General features: G+C 37.2%; 1 protein-coding gene across 1 annotated transcript in view; it reads left to right on the plus strand.

Annotated features, from left to right (window-relative positions):
- Positions 1 to 22,573, plus strand: part of LOC110143883 (eukaryotic translation initiation factor 2 subunit 3, X-linked-like) — a 42,800-nt gene extending 20,227 nt beyond the window's left edge. The window contains exons 11-12 of the mRNA XM_020903655.2: positions 8,743 to 8,915; positions 22,163 to 22,573. Coding sequence (XP_020759314.2) covers positions 8,743 to 8,915; positions 22,163 to 22,226 — 237 coding nt within the window. The 3' untranslated portion in view covers positions 22,227 to 22,573. The remainder of the gene's footprint in view (positions 1 to 8,742; positions 8,916 to 22,162) is intronic.
- Positions 22,574 to 24,158: the final 1,585 nt, after the last annotated feature.

Below are 24,158 nucleotides of genomic sequence, written 5' to 3' on the forward strand. Positions count from 1 at the left end.
TATTTGTGTTAATATACAGTATATGACTTTTTCTTTCTGACTTAACTTCACCCTGAATTATTATTATTATTATATGTACCTTCAGGTACATCCATCTCATTAAAACTGATTTAAATGGGTACCTTTATATAACTGGGTAATATTCCTTTGTGTATATGTACAGCTTCCTTATTTATCTGCTGATGGACAGCTCAGTTGATTCCATGTCCTAGCTATTGTAAACAGTGCTGCAGTGAACGTTGGGGTACATGTGTCTCTTTCAGTTCTGCTTTCCTTGAAATGTAACCAGCAATGGGATTACTGGATCATATGGCAGTTTTGTTCCCAGATTTTCAAGAATCTCCACACTACTATCCATAGTGGCTGTACCAGTTTGCGTTCATATCAACAGTGTAAGAGGGTTCCCTTTTCTCCACACCCTCTCCAGCATTATGTAAACTTTTTGATGACGGCTATTCTGGCTATTCTGTGAGTGAGATGATACCTCATTGTGGTTTTGACTTGCATTTCTCTAATAATTAGTGAAGTTGAGTATCTTTTCAAAAATTTTTTAATCGTCTGTGTATCTGCTTTGGAGAAATGTCTATGTGGGTCTTTTGCCCACTTTTTTATTGAGTTCATATTTCTGGTAATGAGCTGCATAAGCTGCTTGTATATTTTGGGTATTAATTCTTTGTCAGTTGTTTCATTTGCTCTTATTTTCTGCCATTCAGAATGCTGTCTTTATACCTTGCTTATACTTTCTTTCATTGTGCAGAAGCTTTTAATCAGGTGCAATTTGTTTATTTTTGTTTTTCTGTCCATTACTCGGGGAGGTGGGTCATAGAAAGCGTGTGGTGACTTAGATGAAGAGTGTTACGTCTTTATTTTTCCCCTTGAAGTTTTAAAGTTTCTGATCTTATATTTAGGTATTTAAGCCACTTTGACTTTATTTTTGTGTATGGTGTTAGAGAGTGTTCTAATTTCATTCTTTTACATGTAGTTGACCAGTTTTCCCAGCACCACTTGTTGAAGAGACTGTCTTTTCTTCATTGTATATTTTTGCCTCATTTGTCAAAGAGACGGTGTCCATAGGTGCATAGATTTATTTCTGGACATTCTGTTTTGTTCTGTTGATCTATATTTTTGTCTTTGTGTCAGTACCAGCCTGTGTTGATGACTGTAGCTTTGTAGTATAGTCTGTAGTTAGAAAGGTTGATTCCTCCTTCTCGAGATTGCCTTGCTATTTGGAGTCTTTTGTATTTCCATAAATTGTGAAATTATTTGTTTCAGTTCTCTGAAAAATACCATTGGTAGTTTGATAGGGATTGCATGGAATATGCTAACAATGAAAAATCAGAAAGAAAAAAAAAAAAAGAAAAACCAGAAAGAGAAATTAAGGAAACAACCCCATTCAACATTGTAACAAAAGGAATAAAATGCTTAGGGGTATACTTATTTTCACTGTATTGATTTTTGCCATCCAAGAACATGGTGTATTTCTCCATCTGTTTCTGTCATCTTTGATTTCTTTCATCTGTGTTTTATAGTCTCCTCTATATAGATCTTCAGTTTCTTTAGGTAAATTTATTCCTAAGCAATTTTATTCTTTTCATTGCAATGTGAATGGGGTTGTTTCCTTAATTTCTCTTTCTGATTTTTCATTGTTAGCATATAAGGATGCAAAGTAATTTCTGTATGTTAATTTTATATCCTGCTACTTTATATAGAGGAAGAAATGGCAACCCACTCCCGTATTCTTGTCTGGAAAATTCCATGGATGGAGGAGCCTGGTGGGCTGCAGTCCATGGGATCCCAAAGAGTTGGACACGACTGAGCAACTTCACTTTCACTTTTCAGTTTCATGCATTAGAGAAGGAAATGGCAATCCACTCCAGTGTTCTTGCCTGGAGAATCCCAGGGACAGGGGATCCTGGTGGGCTGCCATCTATGGGGTCGCACAGAGTTGGACATGACTGAAGCGACTTAGCAGTAGCTACTTTACTGTATTCATTGATTAGCTCTAGTAGTTTTCTGGTGACATCTTTAGGATTTTCTATGTAGAGGATTATGTCATTTGCAAACAATAAGAGTTTAGCTTCTTTTCCAACCTGGATTCCTGTGATTTTTGTTATTTCTTTTTCTTTTCTGATTGCTGTGACTAGAATTTCCAAAACTGTGTTGAATAGAGGTAATGAGAGTGGACACCCTTGTCTACTCCCTGATTTTAGAATAAATGCTTTTAGTGTTGCACCACTGATGGTAGTGTTTTCTGTGGGTTTGTCCTCTATGGCTTTTATTATGTTGAGATATGTTCCTTCTATGCCTACTTTCTGGAGAGTTTTTATCATAAAACAGTGTGGAACTTTGTCAAAGGGTACCTCTGCTTCTGTTAAAATAATCATACTGTTTTATCTCAATTTGTTAATATGTTATTACATTGAATTGCAAATATTGAATAATCTTTGGCATCCCTGGAAGCACACCCCGTTGACATGATATTTGATCTTTCTAATATGTTTTTGGGTTTTGTTTGCTAGAATTTTATTGAGGATTTTTGCATCTACATTTATCAGTTATATTGTCCTGTAGTCTTCTTTTTTTGTGGCATCTTTGTCTGGTTTTGGTGTCAGGGTGACGGTGGCCTTATTGAATGAGTTTGGGAGGTTTTCTTCCCTTGCAGTTTTTAGGAAGAGTTTCAGTAGGATAGGTGTTAACTCTTTCTTAATTTTTGGTAGCCATCTTGTCCTGGGCTTTTGATTATTGGAAGATTTTGATTACAATTGTACTTACCATGCTTGTGATTATAGTGTTCATATATTTTATTTCTTCTCCAGTTTTGAAAGGTTAAACTTTCTAAGTATTTGTCCATTTCCTTCAGGTTGTACATTTTGTTGGCATATAGTTGCTCATAGTAGTCTCTGATGATAGGTTGTATTTCTCTGTTGTTCATTTTAATTTCCGGATTTTTTCTTTTTAATTTTATGGATTTGAATCTTCGTCCTTCTTTTCTTGGTAAAACTGATTAACGGTTTGTCTATTTTATGTTCTCAAAGAACCAGCTTTTAGTTTACTGATCTTTGCTGTAGTCTCTTTCATTTCTTTTATCATTTATTTCTTCTCTGGTATTTATGTTTTTTTTCCCTTGTACTAACTTTTGTGTTTTTTCTTCTTCTTTTTTTCTAGTTGCTTTACATGTAAAGTTATGTTGTTTCTTTCATGTTTTTTTTGTTTCTTGAGGTAGGCTTGTTTTGCTCTGAATTTGCCTCTTAGCACTGCTTTCCCTGAATCCTGTATTTTTTATTTTTGTGTTTTCATCATTTGTTTCTGTGCATATTTTGATTTCCTTTCTGATTTCTTCCATGATCTGTTGGTAATTTAGAAGTGTGTTGTTTCGTCTCCGTTTGTGTGTCTTACAGATTTTTTCCCCCCTGTGATTGATATCTAATTTTAAGCATTGTGATCTGAAAAGATGCTTGAAATAACTTCAGTTTTTAAAGATTTACCAAGCCTTATTTTGTGGCCCAGAATGTGATCTCCTGGAGAATGATCCATGTGCACTGGAGAAGAAAGTGAAATACATTGTTTTTGGGTGAAATCCTTGTTGGATATTATTTCTCATGGGTCCAATGTATTATTTAAAATTTGTTTCCTTATTGATTTTTAGGTCAGATATTCTGTCCCTTGGTGTGAGTGTGGTTTAAAGTCCCCCGCTGTTATTGCATTACTGTCAGTTTCCTCTTTAATAGTTGTTGGTATTTATCTTATGTATTGAGGTACTCTTTATGTTGGGTGCATATATATTTATAATTGCTTTATCTTCTTCTGATTGATCTCTTGATCATTATGTAGTGTTCTCCTTTGTGTTTTGTAATGGCCTTTATTTTAAGCTCTATCTGAGTGTTGCTATTCCTGCTTTTTTTTAAACTCCATTTCATGAAATATCTTTTTCCATCCTCTGACTTTTGCCCTAATGTGTACCTAGGTTTGAAATGGGTCTCTTGTAGACAGCGTATATAGGGGTTTTGTTTTTATATCCATTTGGCCAGTCTTTGTCTTTTGATTGGAGTGTGTTATCCATTTACATTCAAAGTAGTTATTGAGAAATATGTTCCCGTTAGCATTTACTTTACTGTTTGGGGTTCTTTTTTAGAAACCTTAAAAAATTTTATCTAGACAAAATCCTTTAGCATGTGCTGAAGGATTAATTTGGTGGTGTTGAATTCTCTCAGCTTTTGCTTGTCTGTAAAGCTTTTGATTTTCCCTTTGAATCTGAAAGAGATTCTTGCTGGGTAGAGTAATTTTGGTTGTGGTTTTTCCCTTTCATCTCTTTAAGTATATACTGTCATTCCCTATAACCTGCAGAGTTTCTATTGAAAGATCAGATGTTATCCTTATGGGGATCCACTAGTATGTTTTTTGTTGCCTTTCCCTTGCTGCTTTTAATATTTGCTTTTTATGTTTAATTTTTGTCAGTTTGATTAATATATGTCTTGGTATGTTTTGTCTAGGATTTTATCTTGTATGGGACTCTCTGGGCTCTTTGGACTTGGTGGTTTGTTTCCTTCCCAATTTTAGGAAAGGTTTCTATTATCTTTTTGAATACTTTCTCATGCCCTTTCCTTTTGTCTTCTTTTTCTGGGACCCTATGATTCTAATGTTGGAGAGTTTAACATTTTCTCAGAGGTCTCTGAGGTTGTCCTCATTTCTTTCTATTCTTTCTTCTGCTCTGCTTTATTTATTTCCACCATTGTATCTTCTAGCTCACTCATCCTTTCTTTTTCCTCAGTTACTCTACTGTTGATTCCCTCCAGAGTGTTTTTTTTTTTTAATCAGTTTTTTTATTGTTCATTGCTGATTGACTATTCTTTATTTCTTCTAGGTCCTTGTTAAACATTTCTTGCATCTTCTTAATATGAGTCTATAGTCTGTCTGTAACTCCATTTTGTTTTCAAGATTTTGGAGTACCTTTACTATCATTGTTCTGAATTCTTTCTCAAGTAAACTCCTTTTCTCTTTTGTTTGGTTTGGTTCATTTTTATCATGTTCCTTTACCTAGTGGATATTTTTCTGCCTTCTTATTTTGTTTAGTTTGCTGTGTCTGAGGTCTTCTTTATGCAGGCTGGAGGGTTGTATTTCCTCTTATTTGTGGGTGGGGTTGGATCCTCTGTGTGGGGTTGGACCTTTGCTTGTGAAGGTTTCTTGCTTGGGGGAACTTATTTTGCATTCTGGTGAATGGAGCTGGACATTGTAAGAAGTGTCCAGTAGTGAGTTTTGTTGTGTCTGTGGATTTGATATGGTGTGTGAAATATCTTGTATTGCAGCTTCCTCTATTGGAATTTGCATTGGAACTTTCTGGTTCTTTGGTGAAGCTTGGTTTTAGTGTAGGCATGGAGAGTTTTGGGTGGTGAGCTCTTGTCTATTAATGTTCCTTGGGGTTAGAAGTTCTGTAATGGTCTAAAGTTCTGGAGTTGAGCCTCCACCTCTGTGTTTGAGTCACCCTCCTACAGTAGCATTAACGCTTTTCTGTTCTCAGGGCACTAAAGACAAAACCCCAAGGTTAATGTTGAAACAACTCTCCACAGCCAGGAATACCCAGAGACATTCACAGAGTTAGGTAGAGAAGAGGAATGAGGGAGATAGAAGTGACCAGGTCGAGAAAAGGAAGAGTTACTGGGGGAGAGAGCAGTCAAGACAGCAGTTGAATGCCTAAGTGAAAATGGCTACTACAAAATAGACCCTTAAAGGCTCAAAGTTAATAACAAATATAAAAAAACAAAGATTAAAAAATTAGGATAGAAATTAGACTCTCAATATAGTACAATAAAGTACAATATAAAAGCTACAAAACAATCTGTGATTAAAGATAAAAAAAATGTTTGTATGGAGTTTGTTTAAAAATGGGGCTTTTTAAAGAAAGGTTATAGGGTACAAATATGAAAGTTAAAGAAATAATAACATTTTTTTTTTTTTAAATTAAAAATGATAGTAAAATGTATACAGGAATTTCTCTGTAGCTGTTGTGGGCTGTGTGGGGTAGGTTAAGTGTCAAATAATTCCTTATTCTGGCTTGTACTTGTTCTTAAAGTCTGTTTTTGACTGTTAGATGCACAGTCTCAGATTAACTGCTGGGTTTCAGTCTATTGCATCTGCCACTTCTGGGTGGTTCCCCCATCTTTGCTTATTTTGGCCTCCTGTGTTTTTAAGTTTTTTCAGTGTGTAATCTCTGCCCTGACTTGACAGGGCAGAGGTGACCATTTTATTCAGGCTCACTTGCTCAATTGTGTTGCAGAGAGTGACGCACACACTGCAAGCAAACACTGCTGGGATGTGTGAGGTGCGCTCACTGTGAATGGACCACATGGGGGTTGCTGCAGCCCAAACTTGAGTGTGCTTCCCCGGTCCCTACTACTCAGGCTCCCGGGTACTCTGCAAAGCCCTTCCTGGAAAGCCCTTGGTTTTGTGCACTTCCCAGGTCCAAGCCTCTCAGGCATATAGTCCTGGATGTGCCACGAGCACACTGACCCAGATAGGCAGTGTGTCTCATGTGTCTTCCTGATTGCAGCAGCTTGGTTTCCTGGGTGTGCTGCAACAGCTTAGTCTCAGGTGTGCCTTGTGTCTCCTTAGGGTAACTGGTCCTAAGGCGAAAGACTCATGGCAGATATGAACCATACAGGGTCCCAGGAAGACATGATTAGTGACTGGCAGCCTGGGGTTGAGATTGCAGTGGCCCCTTGCCTTCTGCCTCTGGCTGTGGTATACCTTCCTGTCAGCCTCCAGACAAGGAGGGCCATTGGCAGGAAGCTTACTCTCCTTGGTATTCCCTAGGGTGCAATCCTTTGTTCTGTAATTGTGCCAGGGGTCACGATGAGATGTAGAGCTCCCGTCTAGAAAGGTCTTTTGTTTTTCTTTGTCTCTGGAGTTCCCGGGGATTGGGTTGCTGTGTCATGTTAGCCCCCTCAGATTGTCCCCCGGGCACTCAAGCCTGGTCCTTACCCTAAAGACCAGTGATGTAGCCCATGCCTTGCCTAGCCCCTCCTGTTTTTGGGCCAAAGTGAATGTGTGAGCCTTTTGCATTTCTGTTTGTAATGTAGTTCAGTGTGAATTCTGTGGTGATTTTTTTTTTCCCCCGTTATGTTGCCCTCAGAGATTCCAGAGCTTTTTACTGACCCCCTCTGTGATAGGGTTTCCTATTATGTGGAAACTCCTACATGACTCCCTCGCCAGGTGAGGTCTCTGTCCCTAAATCCCTTGTCTCTCTTTTCATCTATTATCTTTTGTCCTACCTTCTTTTAAAAAGATCACCTTTCGTTTCTGGTACCTGGTGTTCTCCACCAGCATTTAGTTTGTTTTCTGGAAGTTGCTTCAAGTTCATTTGATCTTTTCATGGATCTCTGGGGGAGAAAGTGCTCTCCCTATCCTATTTCTCAACCATGATGAGACCTCCCTCTCTCTTCTGTGTATTCTTGTCATATATTCTTATTCTCTTCTGCTACTGTTAGGTTCTTGCCATTTCTGACCATTATTGTGCCCATCTTCCATGAATTTTTCCTTGTTCTCTAAATTTTCTTGAAGAAGTCTCTAGTCTTTCCTGTCTTTTGGTTCCCTCTAGGTTTTGAATTGTTCATTTAAATTTTTCTAATCTCTGCTATTTTCTGAAGCCGTGCATTCAGATGGATATATATATTCAGTTTCTTGTTTGACTTTCATTTCTTTTCTCAGCTGTTTGTAAGCCTCCTCAGACAACCACTTTGCCTTCTTGCATTTCTTTTTCTTGGGAATAATTTTAGTCACCACCTCCTATACTGTGTTACAAACCTCTGTCTGTAATTCTTCAGGCACTCTATCTGATCTAATCCCTTGAATCTGTTTGTCACTTCCACTATATAATCTTAAGGAAATTGATTTAGGTCATACCTGAATGGCCTAGTGGTTTTCCCTACTTTCTTCAATTTAAGTCTCATTTTGGCAAGAAGTATTCATGATCTGAGCCACAATCAGCTGCAGGTCTTCTTTTTGTTGATTTTATAGAACTTTTTTGTCTTTGACTGCAAAGAATATGATCAGTGTGGTTTCCGTATTGACCATCTGGTAATGTTCACGTCTGGAGTCTTCTCTTGTATTGTTGGAAGAGGTTATTTAGCAGTGTGAAAAGTGTTAGTCACTCAGCTGTGTCTGACTCTTTGCAACTCTGTGGACCATACCCCACCAGGCTCCTCTGTCCTTGGAATTTTCCAGACAAGAATGCTGGAGTTGGTTGCCATGCCCCTCTCCAGGGTATCTTCCTGACCCAGGGATCAAACCCAGGTTTCCCACATTGCAGGCAGATTCTTTACTGTCAGAATTACCCAGACAGCTCATTTAGCAGTGTAATTGCTAATAATTATGGTAGTAGGTGTTACTCAATTTTATAGAGACGAGGAAGTTTTAAGTGCCTAGTTATGTATGAATGGAATTAGGCCTTCAGAACCTGCTTAACTGTGTGTTACATTATTCTTATCTTGGTACACTTTTTAAGAATGTGGTACATACTTTTTGTCTTAAGTCTCTTCAGAATTTGTTTCGTTGATCTATGGTTTACTGAGTAACTTAGAGAGACCCTGTTTGTATTCAGTAAGTGCTAAATAATAAACATTTTTTTTTGACACTTGTATAGTGCAAAATTTTTTTCCTTCATAGCTTATGTACAGCAGTTATTTAGTAAATTCTCACTTTGTAAGACACTTCCTTTATTTAAGGATTTTTTCTTTCCCCCTCCCCAAGGTACAAAAGTTGTCCAAGAATGAAGTGCTCATGGTGAACATAGGATCCCTGTCAACAGGAGGAAGAGTTAGTGCAGTCAAGGCTGATTTGGGCAAAATAGTCTTGACTAATCCTGTGTGCACAGAAGTAGGAGAAAAAATTGCACTTAGCCGAAGAGTTGAGAAACACTGGCGGTAGGTTTGTCAGTTTTCACTTTTCATTTCAAAACAGTACACATTTTGTTGTAGTATAATTTGTTCTTACTGGTATATGCATGTACAGGTACAAACTTCTTGAATTCAGTGTTTCTCAAGGCTTAACTCAGCAGTGTATGTGAATCACTAAAAGCTGTACTTTCTCCCTGCTGTGTAAAGCTGCATTTCAGTTTTTACCGCCCCTCCCATGTACTGAAACTGACTTTCATTTAGTCTCAAACATAGTTTGTATAAAATCAAACATTTCAGAATCATTCTGTTTTCTTTGACTTTTAATAGATACATCATTCATTTTATTATTATTCATATCATATATCATTATTCATATTAATATATTACTACAGTGCATGTGTCTATACATATTATGTGTGTGTATATTTATACATATTTGTATATATACCTTAGTTTTTTCAAAATAACTGAGTAGGTGGTATAGTTTGGAATTCTTGGTAAGAATAAGAATAGTCTCTTATTCAACTAGTTCAAAGATTTTAACATTGACAGAATATAAAAGCCGCAGTTTTATTATCAGCTTTGTCATCTGTCTCAACTTTGTCCTCTACTGAATTTTCCTTTCTTCAGCCCAGTATCATATACTTCCTTTTCATTTTAATTTCCATTTCATTTTCCTTTAGTTTTTTTCTTTCTTTTAAATTTGCACATTTGGGTTCCTTCTTTCCTTCATTTTTTTTCCTCTCACCTTATGTACTTCATGGCATATGGAACCTCTCCAACCAGGGATCAATCAAACCTGGACCTTCTCCTGAAGTGGAAGCACAGAGTCTTAACCAGTGTACTGCCAGCGAATCCCCTCCTGGAACTTTTTCTTGTCTTAACATGAATTAAAGTTTTAATAGTACAAATCAGTTAATTTATACAATCTTTTCTCAATTTCAGTTTGATACTTTATCATGTTACATTTACATTATTTATCATAGTCCATATTGGTTTATAGTTTGTGTTATCTCCTTATCATAAAGGCACAGAATATCTGGCTATACTTGGTTGGAGGGGTTAATTTTATTCCTACAAGGCATCTGATTTTTCTGTTGTAGGTTTTTTTTTTTTGACTAATAAACAGTCTATTGGGAGAACCCTTGATGGGATGGCAGATAGCCTGCTTCTCATTAAATTGTCTCCCCTTTCCCTCCTGATTATTTTTGCTTGACCTTCTCTCTGGGATTGATCTTCACTATGTGTTGCTTTTGCATATTTATCATTTGCCAGTTCGCTTTTTTAATTTATTTAGATACTACAATGTGCACTCAGAGGTGTGTAGGTTACTCAGTCAATTCTGATCCATTACTTTTCTTTCAGTTTTGAACATACATTTTTAAAATTTATTTTTGTTTGTACTGGGTTTTTGTTGTGCAGGAGGTTCCTTTAGTTGTGGTGAGCAGGGGATACTTTTTGTTTTGGTGCTTGGGCTTAGTAGTTCCAGCATCTGGGCTAAGTAGTTGTGTCTTGAGGGCTCTAGACCACTAGCTTAAGTGGTTATAGTGCATGGGCTTAGTTCCTCTGCAGCATGTGCGAATTCCTGAATGGGGATGAATGTGTCTCTCCTGCACTGCCAGGTAGACTCAACTACTGGACCACTAGGGAAATGCTAGTGTTTTTCATTTTGATGATCATGACTCACTTTGACTGTTGTGATTCTCTTCATCTTTGTTGCCATGTCCTTTTTTTTTTTGTAAATTAATTAATTGGAGGCTAATTACTTTATAGTATTGTAGTGGTTTTTCTCATACACTGACATGAATCAGCTGTGGTGTACATGTGCTCTCCATCCTGAATGCCCCTCTCATTTCCCTCCCCATCCCATCCTTCTGGGTCACCCCAGTGCATCTGGACTGAGCGCCCTGTCTCATGCATTAAACCTGGACTGGCAATCTATTTCACATATGGTAGTATACATGCTTAAATGCTGTTCTCTCAAATCATACCACCATTGCCTTCTCAGAATTCAAAAGTCTGTTCTTTATATCTGTGTGTCTTTTTCTGTCTCACATATAGGGTCATTGTTAACGATCTTTCTAAATTCCATATATATGCATTAGTATACTGTATTGGTTTTTTTCTCTCTGACTTACTTCACTCTGTCTAATAGGCTCCAGTTTCATCCACCTCATCAAAACTGATTCAAATGCATCAAATATTACTCAACCATTGTGTATATTCCACTGTGTATATGTACCACAGCTTTCTTATCCATTTGTCTGCCAGTGGGCATCTAGGTTGCTTCCATGTCCTGGCTATTATAAACAGTGCTGTGATGAACATTGGGGTACACGTGTCTCTTTCAATTCTGGTTTCCTCAGTGTGTATGCCCAGCAATGGGATTGCTGGGTCATATGCCACTTCTGTATCCAGCTTTTCGAGGAATCTCAACACTGTTCTCCATTATGGCTGTACTAGTTTGCATTCCCACCAACCGTCTAGGAGGGTTCCCTTTTCTCTGACCCTCTTCTGCATTTATCATTTGTAGACTTATTGATAGCAGCCATTCTGACTGGCATGAGATGGTACCACATTGTGGTTTTGATTTGCATTTCTCTGATAATAAGCAATGTTGAACATCTTTTCATGTGTTTATTAGCCATCTGTGTATCTTCTTTGGAGAAATGTCTGTTTAGTTCTTTGGCCCATTTTCTCATTGGGTTATTTTCCTGGTATTGAGCTGTCTGAGATGCTTTTATATTTTTGAGGTTAATTCTTTGTTAGTTGCTTCATTTGCTATTATTTTCTCCCATTGTGAAGGCTGTCTTTTCACCTTGCTTATAGTTTCCTTTGTTGTACAAAAGGAACACACACTTAACTAAACTTAAGTTTAGTTAGGTCCCATTTGTTTATTTTTGCTTTACCCAGGGAGGTGAATCATAGAGGATCTTGCTGTGATTTATGTCAGAGAGTGTTTTGCCTGTGTTTTCCTCTAGGAGATATGTAGTTTCTGGTCTTACATTTAGATCTTTAATCCATTTTGAGTTTATTTTTGTGTGTGGTGTTAGAAAGTGTTCTAGTTTCATTCTTTTATAAGTGGTTGACCAGTTTTCCCAGCACCACTTGTTAAAGAGATTGTCTTTTCTCCATTGTGTAGTCTTGCCTCCTTTGTCAAAGTTAAGGTGTCCTTAGGTGTGTGGATTTATCTCTGGGCTTTATGTTTTCTTCTATATTTCTGTCTTTGTGCCAGTACCATACTGTCTTGATGACTGTGGCTTTGTCGTAGAGACTGAAGTCAGACAGGTTGATTCCTCCAGTTCCACTCTTCTTTCTCAAGATTGCTTTGGCTGTTCGAGGTTTTTGTATTTCCATACAAATTGTGAGATTATTTGTTTTATCTCTGAAGAATACTGTTGGTAGCTTGATAGGGATTGCATTGAATCTATAGATTGCTTTGGGTAGTATGTTCATTTTCACTCAATTGATTCTTCCAATCCATGAACATGGTCTATTTCTCCATCCTTTGTGTCCTCTTTGATTTCTTCCATCAGTGTTTTATAGTTTTCTATACATAGGTCTTTTGTCCTTTAGGTAGATATATTCCTAAATATTTTATTTTTTTCTTTGCAATGGTAAATGGAATTGTTTCCTTAATTTCTGTTTCTGCTTTCTCATCGTTAGTGTATAGGAATGCAAGGGATTTCTCTGTGTTAATTTTATATCCTGCAACTTTACTATATTCATTGATTAGCTCTAGTAATTTTCTGTGGTGTCTTTAGGGTTTTCTATGTAGAGGATCATGTCATCTGCAAACAGAGTTTTACTTCTTTTTTTCCAATCTGGATTCCTTCTATTTTTTTTTTTTTTTTCTGATGGCTGTGGCTAAAACTTCTAAAACTATGTTGAATAGTAGTCATGAGAGTGGGCACGATTTTCTTGTTCCTGACTTTAGGGGAAATGCTTTCAGTTTTTCACCATTGGCAATAATACTTGCTTTGGGTTTATTATATATGGCTTTTATTTTGTTGAGGTATGTTCTTTCTGTGCCTGCTTTCAGGAAGGTTTTTATCATAAATGGATGTTGAATTTTGTCAAAGGCTTTCTGCATCTATTGAGATAATCATATGATTTTTATCTTTCAATTTGTTAATGTGGTATATCACATTGATTGATTTGTGAATATTGAAGAATCCTTGCATCCCTGGGATAAAACCCACTTGGTCATGTTGTATGTTCTTTTTAATATGTTGGATTCTGTTCACTAGAATTTTGTTGAGCATTTTTCATCTATGTTCTTCCGTGATACTGGCCTGTAGTTTTCTTGTTTTGTGGCATGTTTGTCTGGTTTTGGTATTAGGATGATGGTGGCTTCATAGAACAAGTTTGGCAGTTTACCTTCCTCTGCAATTTTCTGGAAGAGATTGAGTAGGATAGGTGTTCAGTTCAGTTGCTCAGTTGTGTCCAACTTTTTGCGACCCCATGAATCACAGCATGCCAGGCCTCCCTGTCTATCATCAACTCCTGGAGTTTACTCAAACTCATGTCCATTGAGTCAGTGATGCCATCCAGCCATCTCATTCTCTGTCATCCCCTTCTCCTCCTGCCCCCAATCCCTCCCAGCATCAGGGTCTTTTCAGTGAGTCAGCTCTTTGCATGAGGTGGCCAAAGTATTGGAGTTTTAGTCTCAGCATCAGTCCTTCTAATGAACACCCAGGACTGATCTCCTTTCAGATGGACTGGTTGGATCTCCTTGCAGTCCAAGGGAATCTCAATAGTCTTTTCCAACACCAGAGTTCAAAAGCATCAATTCTTCGGCACTCAGCTTTCTTCACAGTCCCAACTCTCATATCCATATACCAGGCTAGATAGCATATTAAAAAGCAGAGACATTATTTTGCCAACAAAGGATAGGTATTAGCTCTTCTCTAAATGTTTGGTAGAATTTACCTGTGAAGGCATTTGGCCCTGAGCTTTTTTTTGTTGGAAGATTATTTTTTAGTTTCAATTTCTGTACTTGTGATGGGTCCGTTAAGATTTTCTGTTTCTTCCTGGCTCAGTTCTGTAAGGTTATACTTTTCCAAGAATTTGTCCATTTCTTCCAAGTTGTCCATTTTATTGTCATATAGTTGCTGATAGTAGTCTCATGATCCTTTGTATTTCTGTTATCTGTTGTGATTTCTCCATTTTCATTTCTAATTTTGTTGATTTGATTCTTCTCATTTTTTTCTTGATGAGTCTGGCTAATGGTTTGTCTATTTTATTTATCTTCTCAAAGAACCAGCTTTTAGCTTTGTTGATTTTTGTTATAGTCTCCTTGTTTTTTTTTTTTTTTTTGCATTTATTTCTGCCATAATTTTTAGAAGAAGAAATTAAATTTTAGAAGAAAAGTTCTGCTAACCCTAAGTTTCTTCATTTCTTCTTTTTCTAGTTGCTTCTAAAGTTAGGTTATTTATTAAATTTTTCTCTTGTTTCTAGAGGTAAGCTTGCAGTGCTATGAACCTTCCATTAGCACTGCTTTTACTGAATCCCATAGATTTTGGGTTACTGTGTTTTCATTTTCATTTGTTTCTGTGTATAATTTGATTTCTTCTGTGATTTGTTAGTTTTTCAGAAGTGTGATGTTTAGGCTCCATATGTATGTATTTTTAATAGTTTTTTTCCCCCATAGTTGACATTTAATCTTACCACATTATGATTAGAAACTATACTTGAAATGATTTCATTACCAGTGCTAGATTTATGGCACAGAAGATGATCTCTCCTGGAGAAGGTTCCCTGTGTACTGAAGAAGAAGGTGAAGTTCATTGTTTTGGGGTGAAATGTTCTATAAATATCAATTAGGTCTAACTGGTCCATTATATCATTTAAATTTTGTGTTTCCTTGCTAGTTTTTTTCTTGGTTTTCTATCCACAGGTGTGAGTGGGTATTAAAGTCTTCCACTATTGTGTTACTGTTAACTTCCCTTTTCATACTTGTGAGCATTTGCCTTACATACTGCAGTGCTCCTATGTTGGGTGCATATATATTTATAATTGTTATATCTTCTTCTTGGATTGATCCTCTGATCATTATTAGTGTCCTTGTTTGTCTCTTTTCTTGGCCTTTATTTCAAAGTCTATTGTAACTGATAAAATTGCTACTGCTGTCTTCTTTTGGTCTCTATCTGCATGAAGTATCTTTTCCCAACTCTTCACTTTTAGTCTGTATGTGTCGTGGTTTTGAGGTGGGTCTCTTGTAGACAGTATATATGGGGGTCTTGCTTTTATATCCTTTTAGCCAGTCTTTGTCTTTTGGTTGCAGCATTTGTGGTTTGGGGTGAGTTTATAAACCTCTACTGTGTTTCCGGTCTAGAGAGCATCCTTTTGCATTTTTTGAAGAGTTGGTTTTGTGGTGCTGAATTCTCTCAACTTTTGGTTTCTCCTTCATATTTGAATGAGATCTTTGCTGGGTATAGTAATCTGGGTTGTACGTTTTTCTCTTTCATGACTTTAAGTATGTGTTGCCATTCCTTTCTGGCCTGAAGAGTTTCTATTGAAAGATCAGCTGTTATCCTTATGGGACTCCCATTTTGTGTTATTTGTTCCTTTTCCCTTGCTCCTTTTAATAGTTGCTCTTTGTGTTTGATCTTCATTAATTTGATTAATATGTGTCTTGGCTTGTTTTGCCTTGGATTTATCCTGTTTGGGACTGTCTTGGTTACTTGGACTTGGGTGGCTATTTCCTTCTCCATTTTAACTGTTATCTCCTCGAATATTTTATCATGACCTTTTTGTCTTCTTCTTCTGGGACTCCTATGATTGGAATGTTGGGACATTTAACATCTCCCCAAAGGTCTCTGAAGTTTTCCTCATTTCTATAATTCTTTTTCTTTTTTCCTTTCTGCTTCATTTATTTCCACCATTCTATCTTCTACTTCACTTATCCTATTTTCTGCCCCAGTTATTCTACTGTTCGTTCCCTTCAGAGAGCTTTTGCTATCAGTTACTGCATTATTCACTATTGATTGACTCTTTTTTATCTCTTTGATTTCCTTGTTAAACATTTCTTCCATTTCCTCACTCCTTTTCTCCAATCTGTTTATCTGTAACTCCATTTTGTTTTCAAGATTTTGGATCATCTTTACTCTCATTATTCTGAATTCTTTTTCAGAGCCTATTCCCTCCTCTTTTGTTTGGTTTGGTGGGCATTTATCATATTGCTTTACCTGTTGAGTATTTCTCTGCCTTTTCATTTAGTTTAGATTGCTGTGTTTGGGGTGGCCTTTTCTGTATGCTGGAAGTTTGTGGTTCTTCTTTATTGTGGAGGTTGCTCCCTGTGGGTTGGGTTGGACTAGTGGCTTGTCATGTTTCCTGGTTAGGAAAGCTTGGGTCTTTGTTCTGGTGGGTGGAGTTGTATTTGTTCTACGTGAAGTGCATAGTGTCCAGTAGTGAGTTTAGAGGTGTCTGTAGGTTTGGTATGACTTTGGGTGGCCTGTATTTTAGTGCTCAGGTCTATGTTCCTGGGTTGCTAGAGAATTAGCATGGTATGTCTTGCTCTGGAACTTTTTAGCTCTTGGGTGAAGCTTGATTTCTGTGTAGGTATGGAGGCTTTTGGTTGATATCTTCTCAGTTAATGTTCCTGGAGTCAGTCTTCTGGTGTTCTCAAGTTTTGGATTTAAGCCTCCTACCTCTGATTTTCAGTCTTATTCTTGCAGTAGCGTCAAGAATTCTCCATCCATACAGCACAGATGAGAGAACATCTAGGTTAATGGTGAAAAGATTCTTCACAGTGAATGACACCCAGAAAGGTTCACAGAGTGAGATGGAGAAGAGAAAGAAGAGGGAGGAGGGAGATGAGCTAATCAGTAGGAGAGGAGGAGTGGAGTCAAAAGGGGAGAGGCCCATTTAGCCAGTAATTAGTTCCTTATTGTCTGCGCAGTGTGGAATACCTAGAGAGATTTCCAGAGTTAACCAGAGAAGAGAAGGGGTAGAGAGGAGATAGAGGTGACCTGGGGGAGAAAAGGAAGAGTCAAAAGGGGAGAGAGGAATCAAGCCAACACTCACACCTCTAGGCAAAATTGGGTACTGAGGGTTAGGTTGTTAAAGATACAAAATTAATAACAAATACCAAAAAGCAGATTCAAAATCTAGAGTAGTGGTTAGACTCTGAAAAATACAATATTAAAAATATAAAACAAAATCAATCACAAAAACTATCAAAAAATATATATGAAATTCGCTTTAAAAGAGTCTTCTTTTGGCAAGGCAACAGCTTGTAAAAATGAAAATTAAAGAACTAATAAGTTAAAAATAAAAATTTTTTAAAAAAATTAATAGTAGTGAAAGTATATCTAGGAATTCCTCTGGAACAGTTCAGGGCAGTGTGGGGCCCGTTTGGTTTCAGGTAGTTCCTTGTTTCAGCTTCTATTTCTTCTCAAGGTCTCTAGGCCTCTTCCAGTGCTTAGTCAATGCTAACTACAGGGTTTTAATCTCTTGGACCTGTCAGTTCCTGAGTGGTTCCCTGTTTTTTTTTTTACTTCTTCTGTTTGCCAGTCTCTTCAGTGTCTGCCCTGACACAAGGGGGAGAAGACCGTCTCTTATTTAAGTTAACATGATCGGTTCTGCTGTGGTGGGACGAGGGGTACACTGCAAACAAATGTCATTGGCGTGTGTGGGGAGTGCTTGCAGTGTCTGAGACACACTGGGTTTGCTCCTACTCACAGTGTGTGTGCTTTCCCTGTGTACAGTGCTCAGGCTCCAGGTTGCTCTGCAGGGGAACTGTCCAAAGCAGGCCCTGGGTTGCGTGCCCTTCTCAGATCTAAGATTCTCGGGTTCAGATACTGTTCAGATTCTCAGGTACTCCACAAAGGAACAGACTCAGTGGGCATGCATTTTGTGCCCTTCCAGGTTTTAGCAGCTTGGGCAACCAGGTGTTTGGCAAATGCAGTGTTTTCCAGGTGGGTGGTGCATCTTGAGGTGTCCCTGGTCCCAGCTGCTCAGTCCTGGGTGCACCACAAGACTACCTTCTCAGGTGTTGTTCCATGTGTCTTCTCTGGGGAGCTGTTCTCTGTCTGCAACCCTCCTGGCATATGTCAACCGTCCAGGATCCCAAGAGTTAGTTAGCAAGTGGGAGCCTGTTCATAGTTTTGTGGAGCATGCCATCTATGAGGCCAAGATGGCCCCATGCCTTCTGGCTTTGGTTGTTGCCAGCCTGTGTCTGCTTCGGTGGGGGGGCATGGACGTGTCCACAGCTGGCTAGCTCTCCTTTGGTATTTGCTCAGTTCTTCGTTCTGTGAACAGGTCAGGCTGTGCCTCAGGTTAGAGTTTTTCAGGGGAAAGTTCTCTCCTTTTTTTTCCCCTTTCTCTGGCTGTACCACAGTTTGGGTTGCTATCTCACGTTAGTTCCCTCAGATTGTCCTCAGGGCATTCATGCCCAGTCCTTACCCTAAGCATGCATTGCAGGCCTCCCTGTTCAGCTCCCACTCGCTGGTGGCAGATGCAAGTGTCTTGGGCTACTTGTCCGCTGGGAGTTAATGGCTAGGTGCATATTTTCTGTTTTTTGTTTTTTTCTTCCCAGTTATGTTGCCCTCTGAGATTGCCAAACTCCCCACAGACCTGCCCATGAGAGGGTTTCCTGGTGTTTGGAAACTTCTCTTTCTTGACTCCCTCCCTGGGCTGGGTCTCCATCGCTAACTGTTTTTTCTCAGTTTTTTTCTTTTATATTTTATCCTACCTCTTTTTAAAGCGAATGCACTGACTTTCTGGGTGCCAGGTGTCCTCTGCCAGTGTTCAGAAGTTGTTTTGTGGAGGTTGCTCAGTGTTCAAATGATCTCTTGTTGAATTTGTGGGGGAGAAAGTGGTCTCCCTGTCCTGTTCCTTCACCTTCTTAGGACCACTCTGTTTCCAATGTTCTTTGTGGGATCTTGACTTAGTTCCTTGACTTCGGATTGAATCTAGACCTGCAGCAGTAAAAGCACTGAGTCTTAACTGCTGGATCACCAGGGAAGTCCTATTCCTAAGTTCTTTTAAAAGTAACCCATGATTTTTCATCTTTGTATATTAATTTATTGTTGTTATGGAGTTACATATAACATCATTAGAATATTTTATGCCAAACTGATATGAGCTTAGTTTTAAATCACATGCAATGTCTTACTCTTTTTCTTTTTTATTTTAAATTGGAGGATAATTACTGTCTTGTGTTGGTTTCTGCCATACATCAACATGAATCAGCCACAGGTATATACATGTCCCTGCTGTCTTGGACCTCCCTCCCTCCTACTTCCCACCTATCCTACCCCTCTAGGTTGTCCTCCTGGCTATCTGTTTTACCTTTCATTTGTATATGTTTTCTTGCTACTCTCCCCATTCATCCCACCCTCTCCTTCCCCTTCCCCATATGTTTATGTGTGTATACAGTACATCTTCCTTATTATTCATGTTGATGGACACTTAGGTTGCTTCTGTATCACAACTGGTAAACATCAAAAGCACAGACTTCTTTTTTTAATTCATTTATTTTTGTTTGGAGGATAATTTCTTTACAGTGTTGTGTTGGTTTCTGCCATATATCAACGTGAATCAGCAATAGGTATAAATATGTCCCCTTCTTTAGTAAACTCCCTCCCACCCCAACCCACCCTTCTTGGTTGTCACAGAGTACCAGTTTTGAACTCCCCTAATCATATAGCAAGTTCCCACTGGCTATCTGTTTTAGGTATGGTAGTGTATCTTCCTGTGCTCATCTCCTGATTCATGCCACCCTCTTTCTTAAAGGTCTATTTGTAGAGTTAATGGCTGTTGAGATGATAGATAAATTATATCTTTGTATATGATATTTATTATTAATTCTTACATAGTGGATATTTAGATTCTGTGCTCCAGAATTAAGTATTGCAGTTTTCTTTGTCTATATTCTTTCCTTTACCAAGAGAGCAGTACATTTTCAGAGATATTTTTTTGCTATGCACTGTCTTTTCAGTTCAACTTGAAGGATTTCCTTTAGCATTTATTTATAAGACAGGTATACTGATAATGAATTCAAGAAGCTTTTATCTGTGAAAAACCTTCATTTCTTCATGTTGAAGGTATTTTTTTTTCTTTTTTTTTCCCCATTTATTTTTATTAGTTGAAGGCTAATTACTTTACATCATTACAGTAGTTTTTGTCATACATTGAAATGAATTAGCCATGGATTTACAAAGGTATTTTTAAAGTATTTTTAAAGTTAGTTAGCTTGGTAGTTTTTTTTGCTTTAACGCTTGAGTGTATCATCCTATTGTCTGTTGGACTGCAAGATACCTGATAAGAAATTCATAGGTAATCTTATAGAACAATTGTTGTTATGTACTGACTGTGTTTCCTCTTGCTGTTTTAACATTTCATGTCTGCCTTTAACTCGGATGGTTATTTCATAATTTGTTTTGATCTCTTAGGTTTTCCTAGTTGTAAATTTTTGAGCTTCTTGTGTATATTCATGACTTGTTCCAGTCATTAGCTCTTCAGATAAACTCTGCCCCTCTCTTCCTTTCTGGGACTCTCATAATGTTGATTCTAGTGATGTATTTTAGGTTATTTAGTTCATGTTACTTTTTTTTGTTTTTTCTTTTGCTTCTCAAAGTCAGTAATTTAGATTACCTGTTTTCAAGATTTGTTAATCTTTGCTGACACTGTTCAAATTTGCTGATTTATTAATCTAGTTAGTTTCCCAACTGTCCTTGCATTTTCTTGCTTTAGAACTTGTATATAGTTGTTTCCTGTTTATTTCCTGTTAAAAAAGAAATTATTTTTACAGTTGGTTCTGTTTTGTTTTAGAAATTCTCTATATGTAAAGTCTAAATTTTTTTTATGTATGATCTTCCTAATATTTTTAGGTCTCTGTTTCTCCTTTAGCTCTTTGGAATTATTTAAGGCATTTGCTTTAAAGTCCTTCTCAAGTAAGTCCAGGGCCTCTTCGTTTAGTATCTTGGGGTTTATATTGTTCTCTTACATGGACTGTAATCTTACTTCCCCGTATATTTATAAGCCTTGTTTTATTTAAGATTGGGCATTTGAAGAAAAGAAAAAAGGCCTAAAAACAGGCATCTCTTCTAGTCCTGAAAAACTTCAGAAAGAAAACATCAACCTGGTATCTAAGCTTCATCTTTCCTGAAGCTGTATTCTTTTGTATGATTTGTCTGTGTACACAACTGTTTTATGTCTTAAGGTCCCCGAGTCTCACTCTTGGTTCTTTTGTGACTTAATTTTATTATACTCCTCTGCTTATAATCCTTTATCCCTCAGGCACCCTTAGCCTACAGTCTTTCTGAAGCTTTTATTGACCTGGTCTCACACAACTGGTTTCAGACATCTTCAGCCTCATAGTACAACTGTGCCACAGTTCTGCAGGTACTCCGAGGCCAATAAGGCAGAAACTAGTCTCTTGAGCAGCCCTAGCAGCCCTGAGACAAGACAGACCTTTGAAAACAAGGTCTGTTTGTTTCATTCTGTCTCATAAGGGGAACTGTAAATTGATTGGCTTCTACTTGGCTATGATGTACTGGGTGAACAAAAATGCCATAAAAGTTTTTTCTCTTTTGACTGTAACTTTGTTTTGTTAGTATTATCCTTAGCTGCTGCTTTGGTTAGAATGTAACCTACTTGGTATTCTGGAACGTAAAAGTCGCCCATTTTTACTAACTTTCTTCTTCTTTTATATTCTTTAGAATTGTATTTTTTGTTCATATTTAGGTGGTTTTGTTTTGGAAGGGAAGCTTTAGTTATCAGTCCAGTGTGGTGTTTGACTACGCTATTGAGAGTAATCTGTTTATAGTCTGTCTATTCTAGTTCTTCACTGTTTTCTCGTCATTTATCTCCCTTTAAAGCTATTATAATCTATTGAGGTACTATAAAAGACAGATTTTTCAAGGGAAAAATCAGTAATGACTTTTTTGTTTTAAAATAAGTCAATGTGTGTTTTTCTTTTTTATTTTTGTCTTGGGACATTATACCTATGGGGACCTGAAGTGCTCCTGTTTCCTAATTCTGAATGGGTAATTCTTTTGTGTTTCTTTTTTTTAGAGAGACATTAGTATATCTGTTATAGCAACTTCTTGTTTGTTTGTCTTGTCATTCGTGGTGGCCAAAATCCATGTATGAGGGTCTGGGATTCTAAGAAGGTAATATACAGACTTTTCTTTATAGAACAGCCTGTTATAGGAACAACTTTGAATTTAGGGGAAAATGTAGTAAGAACAGTTTTGTCACAATTTTACATTTATGCTAATGAAATGGATTGAAAATTCATGATTTCTTTTATTTTCATTTTGCAGTTTAATTGGTTGGGGTCAAATAAGAAGAGGAGTGACAATCAAGCCAACAGTAGATGATGACTGAAGATTATCAGTTAAATAATATGTTTGGATGAAGTCAGAATTTCTCTTAACAACCTAGTGGTATAATTTCAAAGCAGTACCAGCAAAATACATTTCATTTCCTTAGTATAGCTGTTAAAGTTGTTTTCATTTTTTTCTGATGAGAATTAGTTTTTATTCTAAAATAAACAATAGGGTCTATGATAAATGTCAGAATTAGCATGTTGATGGGTTCAACGCACATTTTAGCAATGTCACTTTTGTGCATTAGTTCAGGCTTCAAATGAAGCTGCTGTTAAAAACCAGCATTTGCTAGTGTATGCATACCACTGAACCTGTTCAAAATAAAGTTTTTCTTTTAGTTTTTCATGATTTGCCTTTGAGTATTTCTGGGGGCTGTGACACCATTCAGAACCTGTGGACACAGTCTCCTTCAAAACCAGGTTTTCTTTTTTATCATATATTTTATGTTGCGTTTTTTTTAAAATGTAGAATGAGAGTTAATAGATTCAAATTGAATTATCCCTTAAAGTAAGGGGTTCCCTGGTGACTTAGATGGTAAAAAAATCAGCCTGCAGTACAAGAATTCAGGTTGGATCTTCCCTGGGTGGGTAAGATCCCCTGGAGAAGGGCATAGCAATCCACTCCAGTGCTTTTTCATGGAGAATCCCACTGACAGAAAAGCTTAGTAGGCTATACAGTCCTTGGGGTCGCAAAGAGTTGGATGTGACTGAGTGACTAACACTTAGAGCATGAGGGATTAATTACATGGACAGACCTTTCTCATTCTTTACTATTTTCCTAGACTGAAACACAGGAAGCTTAAGCCAATTTTATGTTTGATCCCAGTTATTTAGTTGGTAGTTATGATATGGATTCTAATTACTAGTCTTTTATTCCTATCAAGTAGCATGTTTCTTTTTTTTTTTTTTTTTTTCCTTTTTGCTTCTTCGTCAAAATACTTACTACAGGGGCTTCCGTGGTGGTCCAGTGGTTAAGACTCAGCACTCCCACAGCAAGAGGCATGAGTTCAGTCTAAGCAAGAAGTAAGATCTCATATACCTCATGTTGTGAAAAAATTCATTATAAGTAATAATTGTTAAAATTGGCATACTCATTTTAATTTAAATTTGAAAAAAATTAGAGCCTGCAGAAGACACAGTGCTGATAATATAAGCAGTTTGCAAATAATGATGTTTCTTTAGCCCAGATACATTTTAAATTGACTTAAGTAAATCATGTTTAAAAAGTGATAATTTGAGATAGAGTAGGCTGGGAGACTTAAATGTATTGCAATATTGAATATGTTTTCAAAGAAATACAAAGACAATAAAACATTTAACGTGATGAGGCAGATGAGTCATAAATTTAAGATCAAGAACAGGTTTATCTTTGAGAAAAGTACATTCAGGTCTAAAGTTCTGCTTGTGATTTCAGTAGCATCACTGAGCTGGTGAAGTCAAAAGGGATTTAATTCACATTAGCAATTCCTATAGCCTAACCTTCACCTATAGAGAAAAACTTACACGTTTATTGTGTACTTTGCTTGTGCTTTGGAGTGTTCTATTGTTTATCTAGCGCAGTTCGTTACAAAATTCCATCGAACCTAGGCACTGTTATCCCTATTTTACCATTAATTAAACTGAGGCATAAGGAAGCTAGGAAATTTGTCCAAGCCTTGAAACTAATAAGTAGCAAAATTAGAATTCAAAACTATATTATCTGGATTCAGAGTTTATACCCTTAACTGTGAAATTACACACCTCTTTTGGAAGCTACGTTTTCCAGTTGTGGCTGCCATGCTATCAAGATAGAACTTCCTAAATGTTTTTGAAGAGGTATTCATTTTTTCAGACTCTTTTTCCTCTACTCATTTTATTACTGTTTTCATACTATTTTACTTGCTTTTTATATTAATGCTAGTTCTGTTAAGACTTCCTTCTATGAGGGAGGA

The sequence above is a fragment of the Odocoileus virginianus genome, unplaced genomic scaffold (assembly GCF_023699985.2).
Source record: "Odocoileus virginianus isolate 20LAN1187 ecotype Illinois unplaced genomic scaffold, Ovbor_1.2 Unplaced_Contig_32, whole genome shotgun sequence".
Classification (NCBI taxonomy): Eukaryota; Metazoa; Chordata; class Mammalia; order Artiodactyla; family Cervidae; genus Odocoileus; species Odocoileus virginianus.